We start from the raw sequence: 24,170 nt of genomic DNA on the forward strand, positions 1-24,170 counted from the left end.
TTAGTAAATTAAGAGAGAGCAAGCAACGAATGGTTTTTATATAAATTTAAATTGAATTACCTAGGCTAAGGACTAGTTATGAAATTCACGATTTATTTTTTTAATTCCCGCGGAATTTTTCGCGAAGTCCCGGAGTTTCAATAAGTGGACCAACTAAGTTACAAGTAATAATAATAATTAATAATAATCAAGGAGCGGAATTTTTCATAGCAAAAATCAAACATCAAAGGGATTGAACATAAGTTTTATCGACTATTCCAGTTATCGATGTTATCGAATCGACTCTTCTTGTTATTGCGTTGTAACAATATTCTGCAACGTTTGACCTCTTTGATAAGCGACTTTAATCTCCATATTAAAATAAAATAAATCGCGTCAACATCACATATTATGACATTTATGTCGCTTGAGTTTTTCTTAGTCATCAAATGGATTAAAAAACATCCCTTACTTATTTACAATGAAGATTCTTCAACGATATACTGCTCTAAATGTAAAGTTTATTTAAAGCAGCTCAAGCTCTTTATATTTAAATTGTAACTTACTTAAATAGCGCTATTTTAAAAGATCCTACTATTTCCTGTTTTATTAATTACTGAAATATTTATTGATAGTCGATAAAACATATGTTCAATTCCTTTGACGTTTGATTTTTGCTATGAGAAATTCCGCTCCTTGATAATAATAACCAAATTCATTTATTTTGGGCAACTTGACCCATACAATAAATACCTTAGACAAAAATAAAAAAAATGGTCAAGTGCGAGTCGGACTCGTACATGAAGGATTTCGTAAATAGTTCAGTACAAGTTTTTCTTAAAATTCTTCTAATATAAGTTTTTTTTTTGCTCACTGTACTTTATGCCCCTGGTTACCAAAGTACTCGTCAAGACGACAAAGTCTTGTCGTTTATCACAGAGTTCATATGGTCACCAGCTAGTTTTATCATCAGATCAACTCCATGTTATAATAATACTGCATTGTCATCGGATTTATACATGCGTGTAAAATTTCAGCTCAATCGGTTGAAGATATCCACTTCAAATTTGAGTTGAAAGATTCCACCCGAGCAAACATATAGATACATTAGGTACACTGCAAATAAATATAATGCAGAAGTTTAAAAATAAACATAAATCAAAAAACTCGGTTCCACAAATCCACGACAAGCGAAATAAAACCACAAAGTAAATTCTTGCAGAGTTTTACTCGTATTCAAAAGGCTCGGCCATTGTGAAAGTTGACAGCATTTGTGTCGGGTTGTATGTCGAACTCATCAAACTTGGCCTGCCGGAAGTTTGAGCGTCGAAATATTGTAAAATTTTTACGCGGGAAACGGTGTTGCCAGACTTTGGACACAAGTTCCCCATTTTGTTCTGTTCGTGAAACATTGAAGCTGCTACTGGAATAAGCTATGATAAAAAGGCAACTTTGTTTGATACAAATACAAATCGGTCAACTAACTAGAACACACTCCTGATAGAAGCCTATAGGAACGCAATAAATTTCGTGACTTCCACGACTTAATTAATACTAGGCAAATAATAATGATTAATGAATCAGTTAGTTATATAGCGAACGTTTTAGTTCCGATAATAATGGAATTATGACAAACAAATTATCTTCTCTTCCAAACATATGTATATAACCCTATGTTCTTCCGATCGGAATCATTTGAATTGAAAATCCTTCAACAATCACAATGGGCTAGTTTAATAAAAAAATCTAATTTGTCCGTCAATTAGATTATTCAGAAACTATTGGACACTATTTTTTTCTTTTGTCAATTAAACAAAAAATGATGAAGATTATGGCCAGTAAAAGTTCCGCGTGACGTCACGCTTTTTAGTACGGCGTTACCAGGCGTTACGTTACTGCAGGGCTACTACGAAACTCGAAACTTAAGTTCGTGTCGTGCGATCCCTCTGACACTTATATACTATTTAATACGAGAGCGAGAGGGACGGTACGATACGAACTTCGAGTTTCGAGTTTCGTAGTAGCCCTGCAGGCCCTCACTTTGACGGGCTTTATGAAACTACCCAAATGATTGCATAAGAATTTAATCCTACTAATATTATAAATGTGAAAGTTTGTGTGAGTGAGTATGTTTGTTACTTCTTCATGCTTAAACGGCTGGACGGATTTGGATGAAATTTGGCGAAAAGTTAGTTTATAACCTGGATTAAAACATAGGATACTTTTTATCCCGATATTCCCACGGGATACCTAGGGATAAAATCTTGAAATAACAACCGCTGGGCTTTGAGCCATGAAATTTAGTATGTAGGTAGCTGGGCCTCTGGAATAACACATAGGCTACTTTTTATTCCGATATTCCCACGGGATAGGGATAAAATCTTGAAATAACAACTGCTGGGCTTAGAGGCATGAAATTTGGTATGTAGGTAGCCGGACGTCTGGAATAACACATACGCTACTTTTTATCCCGATATTTTCACGGTATGGTTTTGTAACTAAGGGACCCCATACATCCGTGTATTATTGTTATTATTATTTTGTAATTTTTTCTTTAATTGTTTTTAAGTATTTTATTTATAATTATTTTATTTTGAAAAAAAAATGACTTTCTGCTAAGCTTCTTGCGGTGCATTCTTCTTGGCAATGATGGTCTTTCCGAAAGCGCTGGTATTTTAAAAAATGACGTGTAAAAGTGCCCATTGCGGCCTATTTACTGAATAAATGATTTGAATTTGAATTTGGATAGGGAAAAATTTTGAAATTTTAGCACTGGGTTTAGAGTCTTGAATTTTGTACAGTTATTCACAACACAACCTCAATGAAGACCACAATATAAATTTTTGAAATTTCCAGGACAATTTTGTAAAATCCCGAAAATTTCAATTGCAACTACCAGACCGAATAGTTTACGCGTGCGAAGCCGCGGGTAAAAGCTAGTAAATACATAGTTGAGAAACTCAAACACAGCAGAGCTCACTACATTATTTAAGTATTAATCTGAAATGAAATGGTTCTAGCTGAACTACAATTTAATTAACAATCTGAATAAGGTAGTAATTATGCTGGCAACTAGGTAATTAGTGCGGATTGCGAATCCGTCAAAGTAAACCCCGATGATGTTAGCTCAAGGGTCACGTGTCGCCTCGAGCGATCACGTTCTAGGATCCTAGATATTATAGTTCCTTTCTATAAGTTTCTATAAATAGTTCCTTTCTATAATAATAAATAGTTTCTTAGACAGTAGGTAGAAATATGCTATATGCGATCTATATTGCACAATGCACAACTTTCAGACTAGGCAAGGTAATACTATCACGGCTAGATATCTCCATTTATTTTAACATTTGCATACGTTTTAAATGAAACAACGAAACTATTTAAAATTGTGTTAACTTCTATAATAAAATTAATAAAAACATAATAAATACCGCTAATAAATGTACACCTACGTATTTTTAGTTCATTTGTGTTCGAAATACCGAAAAATAAATGTTACTTGACCGTTAATTCAAACCTTAAATTCAACGGAGTATAGGTAATAAGTAGAATATAATATATATGCTGGAAAGACATGAGATCTGGATTGGGCAAAATGTACTTAGGTATTTAATAACTTGAAACGAGCAATTCTTGAATATTTATTTATTTCGAGGATTTCGGAAACGGCACTGAAGCTTTCAATTAAATTTGCTATGTGGGGGTTTTCGGGACAAACAATCGATCTGGCTAGATCTTATCTCTAGGAAAACGTTTGTTTTCGAGTTTTAGCCCAAGTGAAGTTTTACTTGCACAGGCACAGTCGAATGACAACTGAATCATGTTCATGTACCAGGGTTGAACCCTTGTGCTACTAATGTCGTGTTGACATCCTATAATTTTGTCAAGGAAATCATCGGAATAACTAAACAAACAAACAAGTTTATAAAAATACCACCAACGGGACTTATCATGCTAACATTTGAGTATTTATCTAGAATAATAAATACTCAAAGACGCTAACACACACGAGTAATATTTACCTCGATGTTTCGGCAACATTGCAGTGGCCGTCTAACCACTGGGCTATCCGGTCGTCCAAAATGTGTTTTTAACCCGGTCAGGTCGGTTAAAAACGTCATTACCATCCCGCGTTTATTAGCACAACTGAAGAAGTTGCAAAAATTTTGATCACGCAAGATTTTGGATCGGTAAATGTATTTAATTTTGACAAAAAAATAACCACGAGCATTACTTCTTTTAATAGCAATTGCCGAAACGGCACAAAAACGGCACAAAAACGCAGAATATTTACCCTTTTGCAATATTCAACTATGAAATGACAACGACGAGGGATTTTCAACAGTCAGCAACACAGATTATGAATACAGCCAAAGTGCAAAAAATATGTATACACAACCTTAATATTCAGGCAATAATATCCGGTATACATATTTTTGGCACTTCAAACGTATGTATAGGCTATATTTTTGTTGCTGACTGTACATACGTAAACTATACCTACTCTGGTGTGGTCGATTCTCAAACTGTACACGTGAGTTTGTAACCGCAAACTTAACTGTAAAATCTACCACTACACGTTTCGAACCCGACCGAAGTTCATCCTCAGAGTAACATAACCGTACACCATGCTGCCAGATGTCAGACTAACGAACCAAATAAATATTAAATTTGTCATTGTAAATAGGGCACTTTATTTTGTAAAAAAAGAACCCACAAAAATTTAAACTTTAACCTTTATGTACTTAAAGCAACTTTTTTATTTCTATTATGGCAAGTATCCTAACTGTAATTGTTTAAAATATACCCTAGCCGTAGCAAGGGAGAAGAAAAGGAGAAGCCAAATTTACCTGTTCACTTAATTATTTCCGAGCATTCACACACACAGGCCTCTACTACAACAATGTAACACATCGTAAGAATGCAACGTAATAAAGTTTGCTAAAGTCAACTACAAAGGCTTTTCATGATTTTTCGGGTCCATATTGGTTTATTAGCTTGGCGCCTTGGTCACAGATGCGTTTTGGCGCTTTGGCTGAAGGGCCCAGCTCCCAAAGCCAGAAAAAAAAACCTTTTGACGTTTGTCTGCCAAGTGGTCAATTGTCATTGTCAAAAATGTCGGGCAACAAGGAAGTTAACCTTGTTCAATCTTACATTGAATTAAATAAATTCTGCCAGGGCAGTGACTATGATAGAGCTCTAAAAGCAGCTGGGAAAAGTAAGTCGTTGAATTCATTCACTTTTTAAATAGTCATACTTATCAATCCAGGTTTTTTTCAACACAGAAAATCGGCTGTAAATTTTGGCAATGTCGCGATGTCGCTAGTTCAATTCGCAGATAATAGTAATTTTTGGCTAGTTTATTAACTAAATATTAAGTATATCTACATATAATCAAGCAAAACTGAATTTCATTTTATTACATTAATTACCTATACAAACTAGTCTACACTAAATATTTAGATACACAAATCATAATTTCAAATTCTACCCTATCTTGTTAGCACTATGCAGTATAAATTTATGCTAAATAATTCATACATATTATACTTTGTCTAATTTATCTCTAAGAACATAAGCACCTGCCACAAAAGGTTGTATTTTGTATTAATTCCAATAAGATTTCTACAATTTAGATTAAAGGTAGTCTTACTTTTAATTCATTTCCCCTTTAGTGGCTTGATGATTGACTAATTAATGTTGCTATTAAATAAACTTACAATTTCAGTTCTCCAAATTGCTCCTAATGAGCAAAAAGCATTTCACTGCAAAGTGATATGCTGCATTCAACTACATAACTTCAAGGAGGCTTTAGCTGTCCTCACAAACCCTAAAAATGCAGCACTGGCTGCCAACCTGCATTTCGAGAAGGCATATGCTCAGTACAGACTTAATTGCCCTACTGAAGCTCTGCAGACTGTTGATAATGCTCCAGAGATGACATTGGCTTTGAAGGAATTAAGGTTTGTTATTGTTAACTAATCCTTGGAAATATATTCCTTTTTTCTGTTCTATTAAATAAGGCCTTATGGGACAAATTACAAGAGTTACATACAATTTAAATGAAGCATTAATGGCAAGTGTTAAGTTTATATGAGCAAAATTAACAGAAAAAAATCTGAAATACTCCCAATGACCAACTAACCCCACGAATAATTGAGTTAAAAGTAAATCTACAGCACATAACAAAATTTAATATATCAGAATAAAATTAAAATTATAAGCTCAAAATATGTGCTTTTCCTGAATGAATGTCCAGATCTTCTGATACAATACTGATACCTTTTTGATATAAACAACAGATTTATCCATCAGAAGGTTCAGTTAGGTCCTTGCAATAGCTTTGACATTGTTTAGGTTCCAAAGCTTATCTTCGTTATGTTTAATAACTGTGAATGTCCACTAGGGCTCAAATCTTGTACCGTCTGGAACAGTACCAGGACTGCTACAATCTGTACCGTGATATTGTCAAGAACACCACTGACGAGTATGAAGATGAGAGGAAAACCAACATGGCCGCTGTAGTGGCTAACTTGGGTGCACTTAACCCAGTAAGTATTAAACATGACACTACCTACCTACATATTATTTATACAGTTATTTCTGAAAAAAATAGCTTAAATTGGACTGATCCGGGCCAAAGCATAATGAAAGGTTAATCATGCAATCTTTCCCTGGAGTGATAGTAATTATGAATGAAAATTGTAGAAACCTATAACATGATATGATTTATCAATTTATCACCTTTATTACAATTAAATGAACTTTATAATGTACTCTTCTTAATTTTTTTTAATTACACTTAATTAAAGTAAAATATTTCAAAATGTATGTAAGCCCATAGAATAGCTTTCCAGATAGACTGTGATAAGGGTTCCCTGGATTGTATGAAAACAAGCTGCAGGTTTATGGTGGGTCTAGCCACTTTCAACCGAAGCAACTGGAGGCCTCTGGAGGAAGCCTATGTCCAACAATGATTGATAGGTCTTTTCCATGAAACTTATTTGTTATTTGAATCCTAACCAAACATAAACTCTTCAGACTGCAGACCTGCCTCAATTTGACGAGAACACATATGAATTGGCCTACAATTCTGGAAGCTCCCTAGCTATGCGTGGCAAATACAGTGAGGCACTCCCAACACTGAAGCGAGCGGAGCAAGCCTCTTTTGAGAGTGTCATCGAAGATGGAGGCACTGAGGAAGAGGCTAAAGAAGAGGCTGGTATTATAAGGTGGATATAAGAATTTGTAAAAATTGTTGCCATTTTTGATTTGTGAGACAATTTACACCAATGAGGGCTACTTGACAGGCGAAATATATCGCTAGATGGCGATAGTATCGTGAGCCTTTTTGGACGTTGCGGTCTTGCTTGCAATTGTCTCATTTACTTATTTATTTTATTTGAGTCAATTATTTATTTGAGCAAGCAAGACTGTAACTTCAAAAAAACCTCACGATATTAACGCCGTCTAGCGATATTTTGCCTGACAATTAGCCCCCATTGATCTAGTTCCTAACTAAGGAAAGCTATAGTCCATTCAGGATAACATAGGACTCTAGAAGGTCACAGAAGAAGGGGTTCTTAAACTTTTTTGTGTAGTCGTAATAATGATGATGATGAATAAAAGAAGTAAGTAATAATAATAAGACATAAAGTCATTATTTTCTTTACTTTGTAAGTAGATTAATACATTATGTAGGTACTTACCTACTTACAAAATAACACAATATTAATACGTAATTTGCTACATAATATTGATTCTATTTATATTTATACATAATTTAATAAGTTTGTTTGGTGGACTCATCCACTCTCATTCCCTGTTTAAAAATATTCTACTCATAGTTTCTGCTATGAAGTTCAAGCTTTTTTCCATTCCAAATTTCATCCAATTTAGTGCAGTGGTTTAGTTGTGAAAAGTTAACTATTCGCATATGACTAAAAGTCATCAATCATATTTTGATCCAAACTGGTGATTAAAAACTAAAAATAATGTACAGAATATTTCCTGAGTTAACAATAATTTTCTTGCAGAATGTTCTTTACCTCTGCCTCTTTAGGTATTTTATAGGAAGACGTTTCTGTTTTTAACAAAACAGAAAAAGTTTTTTTATTGTTTTTAAATTATGATATGAAAAATAGCAAAGTTAATCTCACTTATATTAATTATAATTGTGAAAGTTTGTAAGTCTGTATGATTGTTTTTTACCTACCTCTTCACGTCTTAACCGCTGAACCGATTTGAGTGAAATTTGGTATACAGATAGTACAACTCTCGGGGAAGGGCATAGAATACTTTTTATCCCGGAAAATTGCATAGTTCCCGCGGGATAGCAATAAGCGAATTCTACGTGAACGGAGTCGCGGGCAACAGTTGTTAATGTATAATTGAAACTAACGTCTTCAATATTTTAATTATAATTTAGTTAAGACCCTATACTAAAAGAAATGCAATTTATGAAATGACTTCCTAAAGCGTGCATTATAAAGAGCCTATTTTCCTTCTGTCCATTCCTATATTGAACAGACTGTAGTACAGTCAGCATCAAAAGTAGCTGGTTACTTTTGTACTTTGTCGTTTTATAGCCACGTACTTGGCGCCATACAAGATTGACAAATGTGTTAATGTGACAGAGTAAAAAGTAACCAGCTACTTTTGATGCTGACCATACTATACAAATGGCTATGCATATGTAGATAAATAATTAATTCTTCTAGGAACATTAGTATTCATTATTAAAAGTGTGTCAGACCCTACAGGAATTTGAACAAGAGCCACTCATTTATAGTTGACCAAGAAATTGGTTTACCACAGGTTTAATGTCATTTCATTTGTAGCGCTAAACGTCAAAGCCTATTTTCACTCACAAGACCATATTACAATCAGCAATCAGAAGTTAAAATTGGTAAAATTGTTAAAAATAAATTTGTGTTAAATACTTGTGATGTATACATATCATTTAATAATATTGTAAATCTGTTTAAAAATATATATACCTCGTTGAGTTTCTTGCCTGATTCTTCTCGGCAGAGGTTTTTCCGAACCGGTGGTGGATTTTTTTTGACATTCATAAGTGCTTGTTATAGTCTAAATTGAATAAAGATATTTTGACTTTGACTTTGACTTATAAAGCACTTTCTTGGTCGACCATACATTATATTTTTTTTTCAGGGTGCAACAGGCATACTGCCTTCAGCAGATGGGGCGCGAGAAAGAAGCCGCCACAATCTACCAGAATGTTCTAAAGGACAAACCCAGCGACCAAGCACTGGTCGCCATCGCTAGCAACAATCTTGTCGTCATCAACAGGTCAGCGCAACTTATAAAGGAAATCAAACTCATTTACCAGATTATTTCGGATTATAACTTTCAGAATATAACAACTATACGGTGGAGAAAAAATAATGGGCCCTGTAGGGAAACTGTTCCTTAAGTTAGCTTATTTTACTTAAAGGTATTTTTTTTTAAATAAACATACTGCATTCTAAGATTTTCTAAAATTCGTCTGTCTCACTCGGGAAATGAACCAGCTAAAAATTCAAAAAATACACTTATTATACTAATCGAAGGGTTATTGTTCAGGAGTTCAGGATAAAAATTCTGTATTAATCATTTGGTCTTTGAAATAAACATAGAAACGTGCAATCAAACTAAATTTTTATTTATCATCAATTTAAAACGAAAAACAAAGAAAGAAAGAAAATAATTTATTTATAACAGCAATGGCACATACAAAGGTTAGAAAAAAATAAATACAAACAAAAATACATAGTAAAACATACATAAAGCAGAAGAAAATCTTTGAATGCAGAATTTGTCTTTTTTAAAATAAAATAATGTTTCTTTGGCCTAAAATGAGCTAACTAGAGGATTTAGGGCAGTTTCCCTCCAGGGCCCATCAATATTCTCCATCCTGAATAAACCGGATTAAACTAAGAGTATTTAAATCTAAAAACAACTAATATATATAATAATAATCCCAGCCTATATACGTCCCTGCATGCCTCCTCTCAGCATGAGTGGGCTTGGGCCGTAGTTCCCACGTGGGCCCAGTGCGGATTGGGAACTTCACACACACCATTGAATTGCTTCGCAGGTTTGTGCAGGTTTCCTCACGATGTTTTCCTTCACCGTAAAGCTCGTGGTAAATTTCAAATGTAATTTCGCACATGAATTCCGAAAAACTCAGAGGTGCGAGCCGGGGTTTGAACAAAGAAAAGAAAAATAAAAATATATATGAGCAAAGAAATTCTTTTAGTTCATTGATATGGACCTCCGCATAGTAATGCCTGATTCAATAAATTATATCGTCACTACTTTGAAAAATCTCGTACCTACTAGCTTTTGCCCGCGATTTCGTCCGCGTTACCTCAAATCAATACGTCAACAACATTGACCCTTGAAATAATATGTACAAAGTTCATTAAGAAAAATCATTGATTTCGAGATACAGTACGATTATCTCCACTTTGATACTCGGCAATTCTACGATGACTGAAATCAAGATTTGATTGGTCATGAAGTAGAGACAACGTCTAATCGGGCTTTGTATATTAGACAAGGTAAAAAGCTTGATAGTAATTTGTTTGTAATTTACCCTTAAGATTTAAACCGAGACCGATATTTAAACCAAGTGTCAAAGTGCAAATAATCGTAGTGTACGAGCTTTTTAAAAAGTAGTGACGATATACGACTTTGTTGTCCAGAGACACGAACGTATTTGACTCCCGCAAACGTATGAAGGCGGCGACGGCTGACGGATTGGAACACAAACTTAATTCGCGGCAACGCACCTCCATCACCTACAACCAGGCTATACTTGCCATTTACTCTAATCAGGTATGACTTTGTAGACATATTTTTTTCCTTCATAATTATCATATCCGCCGGAAGACGTCCGCTGGTGGACTTTTTTTTATTATAAGAGGCAAATAGACGAGCACGAGGGTCATCTTTAATATAAGCTTTCCTTGAGCATAATGAGGATTGGTTTAGCGCAACTCGCCTCCAATGGCGTCTCGCTTTTATCCCCTATGGCGTGGGAACATCGGAAATAAATAAGTAGCACTATTATGTGTTATTCCTGAGTTTCTGATATCTAAAACCCAAATTTCATCCAAGTCCATCCAAGTTTTAGCGTGAAAGAATAACCAATGCGCAATCGAAAACTTTAAGAGCGTTTATACCTGCTGAGCTGGCAACGTTGCATTTTTGGTAGTTTTTCTCGATTACTCCATAAAAATTTAATGAAATGGGGTCTGATAGAACTCTTTTTAATATATAAGTTAATGTGTCTACTCCAATAATTATTCGTGATAGACTTTTATTTTCTTAAAAACGTAAATGTTAAAATGCAACGTTGCTAGCAGGTATAAACGCTCTTAACAGTTATAGGTAATATAATATTAGTAAATTTTCTTTATACTATCTATTCAACGAGTTAACTCGCACGCAACGCAACGTACCACATTACAACGTACCTACCTACCTACATTACATTAATGTATATTGGTTTTCAATGGCATTTATCACGCTCTCTCACTTAAAGTAGCTTCAATTCCCATCGTACAGCCGTTTTGACATTTGACACTAAATAATAAAGTTCCATATGGATGTGAAAACGTCACTCATTTAATACAGTAATTGATTGACACTTCGGGTGCCGTTGTATTCCGATTGAGATCCGACTTTTTCCGAAGGATATCGTCACTACTTTAAAACAAACTCGTACCTCAAAATAGATATTTTTTCTGAGTGAACTTTATGAACATTGTATCAAGGTTCAATTTTGTGGACATATTGATTTTAGATACGAGATTTTTTCAAAGTACCGACGATTTACATTACGCACCATATCTGTATCTTCTATCTTAATTCCAGCCGGACTTCTGCAAGCAATGCTGCGTGAAACTGACCAAGTCGTTGAACCAGCAATATCGCGCGACGCTCGTGGAAGCTAGCTCGCTGGTAAAGGACGGCAAGCAGTCCGCCGCTGTCAACCTGTTGCTGGCGCAAGGCGGCACGCTCACGCTCGCGGCTGCACAAGTGCTGCTGGCTAACGTGAGTTATTCAGTTATTCTGGAAAACCAAAACAGCTTAGGTATACGTAAAATTTTAAAAATAGCAGTATTTACAGCAATCTAATTACAGGTTCTCGCCGGTAAAAACAGTGTAACAATATCGCAAATGTATAGATAAATATCACAAATTGTATAACGGGCGTCGCTTGTCACCGCGCGAACTGAGTTTCATAGCACCAGGCTTTCAGTTATTGTCAAGAGCCTGGCCCGAGCGAGCGAGCGGACGCGGTGGCCATAGTGCCATTTTATTCTAGAATTAACGTCGCGTGCCTGTCGTTTGGATGTTCGCGAGTTATTCTGTTTTATACAGTTAATATTCTTTGTAATGTGAACCCCTGAATTTTATATTTTTTTATCAACGATCGGCGAAAAGACTAGAGAGTTGTGAAATATTTTAATTACGTTTCAAAAGAGCTTTAACACCCTTCGGTTACGTACGCACTATGCGGTTAGCCGCGCGATTTTAGCTTGCCATCCCTATTTAAAATATCGCTTGACAAAGAGACGGCGTGCTCAAGTGTAGCCTTTGGGTACGTAAACCTAATAATTGTTTTCTCCTCAGGGCGATCGCAAAGCAGCTGTGAAACTGTTGGAAGAAAGCGAATTCAAATACCGTCCGGGCGTCGTGGGGGCGCTAGCGACGCTGCTCTGTGCTGACAACGAACTGGAAAAGGCTTCGCAGCTCTTCAAGGACGTTTACAAACATTACAAGGATGACGAGGTCAGTTGTGAAATCTGATTGCTTGCGTAAATCTTCCTTGGTGTCCAAAATCTGAAATCCGCTCAATTGGGGCACCATTTGGTATGCTACGTTAAAACTTAAAACTGTCGAATAAAAAAATAAAAATAACAAAAAAAAACCCTTTCTGAGCGGTCTGTCTGGCAGCTCACCCTCTCTCCACCAAGCTGTGAATGCCATCAGAGGCTAACAGGCAAGAGACTTAAAAACCGGCCAAGAGCGTGTCGGACACGCCCAAAATAGGATTCCGTAGCCATTACGAAAAAATTAAGTAATATTTTTCGTATTTTATACGGAATCTTCCAAATTTAGGTATATTTTATACCTTAGTTAGGCTGCTATTGAAGAGTAAAACTACTGATAATTCTCAAGCAAAATTAGCCGTTATAGTTTTCCTTGAAAGTTTGATATACTTACTACCATCCTGAATTTTTAATTTTTTTCCACCCACCGGTTTAGATTTTAAAATTGAATATTTCGCAAAAATATCAATGAATCAAAAAATCGTCTTAGAAAACCCCTAATGGTTTTAAAAGACCTATCAAACGATACCCCACTATAAGGTTGGATCAGAAAAAAAAATTAACCTCCACTTTACGTCTATAAACCTAAAGTTTTTTTTTTATTATGTACCATTTTGTCGGCATAGTTTACATATATATCCGTGCAAAGTTACAGCTTTCTAGCATTTATAGTCCCTGAGCAAAGCCGCGGACGGACGGACAGACAGCCATGGCGAAACTATAAGGGTTTCGTTTTTTCCATTTTGGCTCCGGAACCCTAAAAAAGAGGTGAAATTTGTGGTAGTTGAGACACAAGTTCTATTGTTCCCTAACTACAAATATTGCGGTAAAATATAGGGGCAGAAGCTATCACTATTAGGTAACTGTAGGGTAACTGGCGTTTTTGTGTGCTTTCTCACTTTAAAAAAACACTCTACCAAAAAGTTTTTGATAAAAAGGTTTGGTAATAAGAAATTTCAAATTAAAGAAAAAAAAACAATCGAATTGACCAAATAATTTTTTGAAGTGGCTAAACGATCGTTTTCAGATAAAAAGTCGATTGAAAAACTATAAAATCAGACGCAGATCTGCGGTAGCCGGAGATCACGGGTAGTGCCTTGTTAATATAAAGTGTTATTGTTAACAGCGCTTCGCATCTCTCCGAGCCGTGTGGCAAGCCGCGGCAGGCGTCCACGCGCGCGCCGGGGACGCGGCCGCCGCCGCCGCCGCCCACGAGGCCGTCGCCCGCGCCGCGCCCCAGGACAAGCGCAGCCTCGCGAGGCTCGTCAAAGCTCTGGCGGCCGCCGACCCGGCCAGGGCCCGACAGCTGGCCGAGAGCTTGCCGCCGCCGGCGCACGTCGAGGTCAGTACAGATAATATAGTGTGTGAGCCAGACGGTGTAGTGCAGTGATAGGCAAGACAGTGGCGGCCCAGCTCCGGCCTGCGAAGGGATCCGGCTCGCCGTCGTTCCTTCGAAATGAATGGTATATGGCCCGTGATTATTATTATTTTGATCGTCCCGCAGCATAAAACAGAATAATAGATACATAGGCAAAAGAGCCAGCTAGACTAGCCGTATAGTTCATGTGTTGCGAGTCGCGGGGCATGTAGAGAAGCGCGGTGATTTGATTAAAACAATAGTAGATTGTACAACAAGGGCATAAAACGGGCCGTTTTACCCAAGACGTTCATACCCGAGCCGGCACGGCGAGGGTGGATAGACTCGTCGAGGGGAAAATGGGTTTAATGCTCGTGTTTTACACTCTGCTTTTCACTTCGATTGCGAGGAAATGAAATAGCAACAGTGGGAACAATTTTATTGTTCACTTTCTTACTATGTACCTACCTTTTATTTTTCATGTTATACTATATAATTATAAATGTTTAATTCTTTGGTTCATTATGATCGATTTGATTAATTTTTAGTTTTATATAAATTAAAAATTATTAAAAAAATAGATGTAGAAACTTTTTTGTTTGTGGCTGTTGACACCTGATTGCCTCGGTCTTAGACGATTTTATATCGTTATCACCAGCATAAATACGAACTTTACGAGCATGAGAAGTGAAAAATCCATTTTTGGTGTAGTTTTGGCCCTCCCCTAAAATATCTAACTTTTTGGTCCTCCATGAAGAATGTTTACCCACCACTGGTTTCAAAAGGCCGAACAAGGCATTTGTAAGCCGCGCGATTACTACTGCATTGGTCGGCTCCCTTCATTTGGTAGAAGTAATAATCTGGTGGAGAGGTAACAGCGAAAGCACACATAGTCACATAGAGATAAACCACAGAGAGAATCTTGAGAGGGTTCTATTTCTAAATAAGGAACAATATGTACACTCCTTTTTTAGAGTCATGCAAAAATAGCAAAAAATTAAGATGCTTCGTATAATTTTTATTGTTACAGGGCAAAATCGACATCGAGGCACTTGAATCGTCCAAATGGATGATGGGTGCCAAGGTCGTGAAGAAAACTGTACAAAGCAAGCAGGAACAATCCCCTGGGTAAAAAAAATAGTACAATATAAATAGACTTACCTAACCCATAAAATAAAATGTAAATAAAAGCAAGGACCAATACTTATCTTTTGATTTTACTTTTTTAAGACGCTAGGGTGTCATTAGTGGCCCGAAAGCGCTTCCTGGCAAGAATAATCCATTGTCTACAAATTTACTTTTTTTAAAACAGCACTCCCGGCTCGGAGCTCGGCGCGAAGAGAAAACAGCGCCGCAAACGCAAGACCAAGCTGCCGCCCAATGCAGACCTTTCCCGTGCACCTGACCCAGAAAGGTAACAAAGATAGTAGATTGTACAACAAGAGCATAAAACGAGCCATTTTACCCGAGACGTTCATATAGCCACCCAAGCCGGTACGGTGAGGGTGGATAGACATGTCGAGGGGGAAAAGGGTTTATTTAATGCTCGAGTTTTACACTCTGCTTTCACTTCGATTGAGAGGAACTTAAATAGCAACACTGGAAACAATTGTTCACTTACTAGGTAGTTACCTTTTATTTTTCATGCATTGCTTTTTTTTTTTTTATTTGACTGGATGGCAAACGAGCAAATGGGTCTCCTGATGGTAAGAGATCACCACCGCCCATAAACATCTGCAACACCAGGGGTATTGCAGACGCGTTGCCAACCTAGAGGCCTAAGATGGGATACCTCACGTGCCAGTAATTTCACCGGCTGTCTTACTCTCCGCGCCGAAACACAACAGTGCAAGCACTGCTGCTTCACGGCAGGATTAGCGAGCAAGATGGTGGTAGCAATCCGGGCGGACCTTGCACAAGGTCCTACCACCTGCCAAATACCACCTGCTAATTGCTATTAGAGATGCAACGGATATCCGGCCAGTATCCGGTATCCGGCCTCTCCGGCCACTATTTTACTATTCGGCCGAATACCGGATAGTTGCGTACTGTCCGGCCGGATAGGTACCGGATGGTAAAAAACTTATAGTTATGATTAAAAACTGGTATTTTCAATTATTGACATCAGTTTATTATTCTAAGGGTTGTTTCACCACCCATTGATTAATTTTAACTGACGGATAAATATGATACCGTCTCGCGTCTATTCAAACAAAACAAAACAGAAGCGTCATCATATTTATCCGTCAGGTAAAATTAATCAATGTGTGGTGAAACAGCACCTAAGTTAATTAATTATACTCTACAAGGTCAACCTGCACGGAGTGTCATGCGCATGTTTGAATTAGCTTAATTTAATTGTACGTAAAAGTAGGCCGAATATCCGGCGGCAGGATATCCGGCTATCCGACCAAACCACTATCCGTTTCATCTCTAATTGCTACATAATTATATTTTTAATGTTTTATTTATTGCATTTACGTCGACGCGCCCCGGCTTCGACGAAATAGACATATGAAAAACAGGGTCGGTATTTCCATGTCGGTATTATCCGAGCCGGTAAAGAGTGTCACCTGTCAAAACGATTGAGTCAAAGACATGAATTTTTTTAATGTTTTTTTATTCTGGACTATGGAACAACCCGTAACTGACCGGACTGTCGTAATTTGGCGGTAAAGAAAACTTTGTCATTTTTTAGGGTTCCGTACCCAAAGGGTACCAACGGAACCCTATTACTGAGACTCCGCTGTCTGTCTGTCACAGGGCTCTATCTCTTAAGCCGTAAAAGTTAGATACTTGAAATTTTCACAATTTATGTATTACTGTGGCCGCTATAACAACAAATACTAAAAATAAAATAAAGTTACAAATTATTAAAGGGGGGTCGTCATACAAGAAACGTGTTTTTTTTAGCGTTTTTTGGTTGCTAGACTTATAGCCGTTGCTAATAGGCGGCCGAGTCGCCTAGCAACGACTAGCTATTTCGGTTGAATATTTACCTTTTAAGTTTGCGACTTTAATGTTTTATAAAAGCTTCGATAATATAATATAGTGACTGTCTGATTGTGTGGTTTATTCGTTTTTGTGCAAAATTGATAAAGCCATTTATGAACCACAAACCTCAATGAAGCCAGCAACTTTGATAAAGCGCTCGCCAAATCCACACCGTATAATCACTAAATGTTTACCTTTTGTTTTTTACACTAAAAAAATCATACTAAGTATTTAACACTATTTACAAGGTTTATAATACAGTTTAATATTTATTCACACTAGTCGAGCTTCTTATTATTTAATTACACAACATACGAAGTCGAAAAAATTTCCCGCGAATAAACCAAACTGACCTGACAGCAAAATTTTTTCTGCTGCTGCGCATGGCAAGAGTCTGAAGCGCTATTCAGCCTCCGAGAGGGCGACAGCCAAAGAGGATGAGAATTAAAAATTGTTTTTTATTCAAAATACTTGCACCTAGTGCTTACATTTTGGTGATATGTTCATTTCATTCATTTATTGCATATCACATTACAAACATAGATGGAATTATAAATAGACAGGTATACATGTGCCGCCCTGTTAGGACACAGCAATATTAGAGGGCCAATTAAGTATTTCATTTTATAAATTGTTTTACATAAAATAAATCTATGGTTACAAATATCTGATATAATTTCTAATAAGCGAGCGGGGTGCGATAGCGGAGTGCACGCGCCACTGACCGCTTATAGTAACTACTTTGCAACACATACCTCGCACTCATATTTGCATTGTTTTGTATATACTAAAACTTCGCTCCACTGAGCTGTTTCCACTAAAGCTGCGCTGAGCATGGAAATTAAATTAATCATTTCTATTGGTTCATGACAAACTCATTCTTCGCATATCTCTGGTGAAAACGCAGCCTTAAAGTAGATGAACGTATGTCAGCTTACCAAATTAAGCAGGAAATACATTTTACACTTAGGGGCTGTTTCACCATCCATTGATTAGTGTTAACTGACGGTTAAATGTGATGCCGTCTCTATTTGTTTTGTTCGAATAGACGGAGACGGCATCACATTTAACCGCCAGTTAACACTAATCAATGGATGGTGAAACAGCCCCTTAATCTAGTTTTCTAATATCATTTGGAACTCGACACAAAAGATCGACTTTTTATTACTCATTTGAATCTTCAGGAAAACGAAGAAAACCGACGAGTCCCGAGCACCCAGACCCAACAATTTACCGGCCCGGATAATGTATGTCCACGTCGGTATTATCCGGGCCGGTAAATTGTGCCACCCTCCCGAGCGACATTAACATTCCGGTTGTACTGTACATTATTTGCTTTGCAGATGGCTACCGAAGTACGAGCGTACGGCGTACCGCAAGCGGCGCGGTGTGCGGCGTGACGTCATCAAGGGTAGCCAGGGCATGTCTACTAATGCCACCGACCAATAGTAAGTCCCGAATATATTTCTTACCTCTAATCTTCTAGTATTGAGGCCTATGAGGAGGCCTATTTCCAAAAGTGGATATCCCATGTTGATATTATGCTGATGATGATGAAAATTCTTCTCTACAACGACAAAATATGGCACAGCCGGGTTAGAGCTGACTGACATTGCACTTTTTTGCCCAAGCGTGTGTTTTATATTTGCCCGACTACCTGACAAACAACGCACAGGCGAAAGGATCGGCACTAGAGACTTGAAATGTGGAAAACATCGTAAAGAATCAAGAATCAGGTTTTTTTTTTCCTAGAAAACTTAGTTCAAAATTAAACCTCTATAATTAGCAGCATACCTAATAAAAGTCCATATAATAATATCATCATCAGCCTACAGCAGTCCACTGCTGGACATAGGCCTCTTCCATGGCCATTGCCACAACACTATGTCTTCACTTCACTTCACTTCACTGAAGACTCTTCAGCCCCTCGCATCCACCCGCCGCCAGACTCTCTCTTAAGGTCGTCCGTCCACCGTGCCTCACGACGCTCTACACTACGTTTTCCATTCGAGGACTCGTCTGCTCCACCGTTCATCAGTCCTGCAACAGACGTGGCCAGCCCAACGCCACTTCAGCGAACTAACTCTTTGAGCAACGTCGGTGGCTTTCGTTCTTTGTCGGATAATTTCAATCAATACAGTCAATTAACAAATAAAACTAAGTATTTAGACAATAGGCGGTTTTATCGTTTAAAAGATATCAGGTGTACTGATCGTTGATTCGTATTACAGTGACATGAGCAAGCAAACGCCATCTGCTTCGGCGGCCACCGCGAAGAGCCCGCGCGTGGAGAAGCCTCAGGACAGCGCCTGGCAGCGCAAACAGCAGCAAAAGAAGAAAGGCAAGGGGCGCAAGTGGTGAACGGTGCTACAAATATATAGCAACTTTATAATCCGTCTTTTATTATAAGCATAACCATATCCCTTTACTATAGTCTCACCATCCATCCATCCCAGCCTATATATGTCCCACTGCTGGGCACAGGCCTCCTCTCAGAACAAGAGGGCTTGGGCCATAGTTCCCACGCGGGCCCAGTGCGGATTGGGAACTTTACACGCACCATTGAATTGCTTCGCAGGATAGTGCAGGTTTCCTCACGATGTTTTCCTTCACCGCAAAGCTCGTGGTTAATTTCAAATGTAATTCCGCACATGAATTTCGAAAAACTCACGAGGTGCGAGCCGGGGTTTGAACCCACGACCCTCTGCTTGAGAGGCGATAGGTCAAACCACTAGGCCACCACGGCTCATACTTACTATAGTATAGGCTTTATCAATAGGCTCAGAGTTGCTCAGCGAGCTATGCTCGGGGTTTCTCTCGATCGAATCAGAAATGAGGAGATACGTTGAAGAACGAGGGTATCCGACATAGCGAAGCGAATTAGCTCGTTGAAGTGGCAAATGAGCAGGCCACATAGCACGGAGAACAGATGGCCGTAGGAGCCGAAAAGTTATCGAATGGAGACCGTGGATCGGCAAGAGCGCAGCGTAGGACTTCCACCAACAAGATGAACAGATGACCTTGTTAAACCCGCGATTTCTCGGTTCTCACCCTGTCACAGATTACATAAAACGATAATTGTCAATTCCTGAATTTTGCCATGTCCTGAGTATTTATAGTTCGCAAGTTTTGTTTTTAACCTGATTGCCCAAAGGAGGATTATGTTTTGAAACATTAAGTACATACTAGCTTTTGCCCGCGTGGAATTTGGTTATAGCGCGCTGTTCCCTCGGGTTCTTTACATTTTTCCGGGATTAAAAGTAGCCTATGTCACTCTCTGGCCCATAAACTATCTCCATGCCAAAAATCACGTCGATCCGTTGCTCCGTTTCGACGTGAAAGACGGACAAACATACAAAACACACACACTTTCGAATTAATAATATTAGTATGGATAGTTGAATCATTTTGAAATGAGCCAATCCAGACTAAATACAATACCATTGTAGTCTTTTCAACCACAAAATAAGATACAGAGTGGGTAGATGCTTCTTCTAGAGAAAAGTGTCTAGTGATTTACTCCTTAATAATTTCAAGATTTTAATTAAATTAAGGACTATAAACCTAATAAGAGTGAACTTAAATATAGTGAAAAGGATTGTGCAGTGTTTACAAACATTTTAGTGTTGTGAATGCTTTTTATAATAGTTATTATAACATTTTTAGTTTAAGTGACTTCTGAATTACCCTCATTTAAGTGTCAGGGTTTTATTTTAACACAAAATTGAAGTGTTGTGTTTATAATGGAGGCTGGGGAAGAGGATGAGAAATCCAATGAAATTCCCAATATGGATTCCATGTCACCGGAAGAAATAAACCAAGTTATTCTGGGATCGGACCTGGAATGGGATGATAATGATGTGGACCCCCAAGTGCCAGGTCGGAAAAGGCTGAGAGGAGAATCCTTGCCAGAAGAGGATGAGACGTATTTAGAAGGCTTTACGGAAGTAATCAGACGGAAAAAGAGGGTAAATCAACGCGACTCTCCATTGAGAGACTCTGCACAAAGACATTCAGCATTGCCGGAAGAGGATGATTCAAATACTTTTGTGGAGGTTTCAGTGAGTAGTAAAGAGGGTCTTCCAAAGAAAATAGGGATGGCAAGAATATTGAAAAATAGCAATGTTACTGGTGTACTGAAAGTGACATACAAGAGTCCTTATAAAATTCTAATAAGATTTAAGGATTGTGAGTCAGCTGGCACGCTAATGAAGTGCGCACAGATTATAAATGCAGGCTGGACATGTCGTAAAACAAGTGAAGTGGCATATACATATGGTGTTGTCAAGGATGTTGATCTGGACATAGACGATGACAAAATAAAAGATGAATTTCAATGTGATTTGGAGATCATCAGTGCAAAGAGACTTAATAGAAGAGACAAGGATGGGAAGTGGGTTAGAAGTGAAAAAATACGCTTACAGTTCTCGGGCTCGGACTTGCCTCCATATGTTTTCTCATATGGACTAAGGATGGAAGTCGAGCCATACATTTTTCCTGTTACACAGTGTAGCAAGTGTTGGAAGTTTGGGCACATCAGAAACTTCTGCCCATCAAATAAGCAAATATGCCCAAAATGTGGTGCAGATCATGAAAATTGCGAAACTACGGTGTTTAAATGCACAAATTGCAAAGGTGATCACATGTCCGTGGTTAAAAGTTTGTGTCCAGCTTTCCATAAGGAGAAAAAAATTAGAGAGTTGATGGCTGAGAAAAGATGTACTTATAAAGTAGCTCTCTTAAAAATTCGGCAAGCATTTGAATCTGAGGAATCTACATCTGGCAAAAAAAGTTGGGAAAATGAGGAGAGTTCAGAAAGTAATACTCCCCAGCCTCAAGTCAAAACGTTTGCAGATGCTCTAAAGAAAAATCAAGAGAATAAAACTGTAAATGAAAACAAATCAGCGAGCAGGAAAACTCCCAAAGGAAATGAGAATACTAAAAAACGACAACATAAAGAGAATGAAGAGTGTTCGTCCCAGCAAGGAGAGAATAACGCTCCTGTCCATAGGAACCATGAGAAAGACAAAAACGATGAATATGATGATGAACCAAAAAAGCAAAAGGATACAGGATTATTTAGACGATTTTTAAACAAATTGAAGGAGATTATTTTGGCTAAGGAGGATTGGGGAGAAAAAATTCAAATGATTGTTAAGTACATTGTTGAAGAAGTGAAATTATTGTTTAAGGAATTTATGAATGTTGACGCGCTGCTGAGTCTTTTTAATTTCACCTGGGATGGCTCTTCAACGTAAAATAGAAACATTAAACATTATCCAATGGAATGCACACAGCATTAAAGCTAAGCTAAAGGAGTTGGAAAACATTCTTATACAGGATAAAATACATTTAGGTTTTATATGTGAAACCTGGTTGTCCAAGGATGATTGTGTTAAGTTAAGTAACTACAATATATTGAGATTGGATAGAGATGATGGTTACGGTGGTGTGTGTGTCCTCTACCACAAATCTATTAAGTTGAGACCTTATACCTTTGTTACTCCTAACCCTATTCTGGAGATACTGGTTGTGACAGTGGACAATGTTAGTGGTCTTAAAAATATTATTTCCATTTACTGCCCAAACTCACAAAGTGTTAGCCAAAGCGATTGGGATGGTTTATTTGAAATATTTGATAAAGAGACAATAATATTGGGAGACATGAACGCACACCATTTGTTATGGTCATATAAAACCGATTGTAAGGGAGAAAAGCTGTATAAAGCAATGTTTGAGAATAATTTCGTATGCCTTAACAATGGTACCCACACCAGAATTACAATAGTTGATGGACAGCCGCAAGAATCTTCTCCAGATGTCACATTTGTATCAACTGACCTTTCATTGAAATGCACATGGATGGTTACCAACGAGAACTTAGGCAGTGATCACTTGATTATTAGGTTAAAAGTGGGATACGAAAAATCTACAGTGCCTATTTTGAAAAGAAACTATAAAAAGGCGAATTGGAAAGAGTTTAAGAATAAATTAAATTCCGTTTTCAATCAGCAGCAACTGTCACTAAATGTACAGGAAAGTTATGATAAGTTTTTAAAAAGCATTACAGATGCAGCTGATGAAACAATACCTTGGATCAAAATATCGCAAGACCCTACTAACAAATTTTCTCCCAAGCCTTATTGGTCTGCAGAAATCTCAGAATCAGTAGCACAGAGACGACTGGCTCTTAAAAATTTCAGGAAAAATCCCACTCCTGACAATCTTAGCACATTGCAAACGAGGATATCACGTAGTCAACAGTTAATAAGAAGAGAAAGTGCTAAAGCTTGGAGACAGTTTTGCAGTGATATAGACACCGAGACTTCGCCTTCGGAAATGTGGAGGAAGATGGGGTGGATGAAGGGTAAAAAGTCGGCAGGCAGCGCTATTGATCCTGCTAAGGCTACTGAATTGCTCCAGTCACTAACACCAGACTCCGTCGAAGAGCTTCAACCAACATTAGTTGATAGTTTTAACCCAATTCTGGAAAAGAAGATCACTATGGCAGAGTTAATGAATTCACTAAAACGTAAAGATTCTGCCCAGGCGCTGATAATGTATCTTATTCCATGATTTATAATTTGCCGACATCTGGTAAGGCAATGCTTTTGTATATATATAATTTAGTTTTAGCAACGGGGGCAGTCCCAGACCAGTGGCGCCATATTAAAGTTGTACCAGTACCGAAACCTGGTCGAGACTCAGATTCGGCATCTTCATTGAGACCTATTTCTTTAATATCATGTTCCTGCAAAATTTTTCATTACATCCTTATGAAAAGAATAGAGTGGCATGTTGAACACCAAAGCCTGCTGTCAGACTCTACTATTGGATTTAGAAGGGCTCGTTCTTGTTACGATAATCTGGTAAGATTGCTCACCACTGTACAGTTAGGTTTTTCAAGGAAAGCGGCCGTTGTAGCCTGTTTCCTTGACATCGAAAATGCGTATAATAATGTTAACGTGCACTTTCTGGTGAGGATGTTGGAGAGA

General features: G+C 37.7%; 1 protein-coding gene across 1 annotated transcript; it reads left to right on the forward strand.

Moving 5' to 3' along the window:
• The first annotated feature begins 5,083 nt into the window (after positions 1 to 5,083).
• On the forward strand, positions 5,084 to 19,567 carry Srp72 (signal recognition particle 72). Its single transcript, XM_074095182.1, has 13 exons — positions 5,084 to 5,197; positions 5,708 to 5,942; positions 6,386 to 6,530; positions 7,021 to 7,211; positions 9,154 to 9,291; positions 10,689 to 10,821; positions 11,863 to 12,042; positions 12,625 to 12,783; positions 13,951 to 14,166; positions 15,212 to 15,309; positions 15,494 to 15,595; positions 18,519 to 18,623; positions 19,407 to 19,567. The coding sequence occupies exons 1-13, from the start codon at positions 5,095 to 5,097 to the stop codon at positions 19,534 to 19,536; spliced, it is 1,935 nt and encodes a 644-aa protein (XP_073951283.1). The 5' UTR covers positions 5,084 to 5,094; the 3' UTR covers positions 19,537 to 19,567.
• Positions 19,568 to 24,170: the final 4,603 nt, after the last annotated feature.

This window comes from Choristoneura fumiferana, chromosome 12, assembly GCF_025370935.1.
Source record: "Choristoneura fumiferana chromosome 12, NRCan_CFum_1, whole genome shotgun sequence".
In the NCBI taxonomy this organism is placed as follows: Eukaryota; Metazoa; Arthropoda; class Insecta; order Lepidoptera; family Tortricidae; genus Choristoneura; species Choristoneura fumiferana.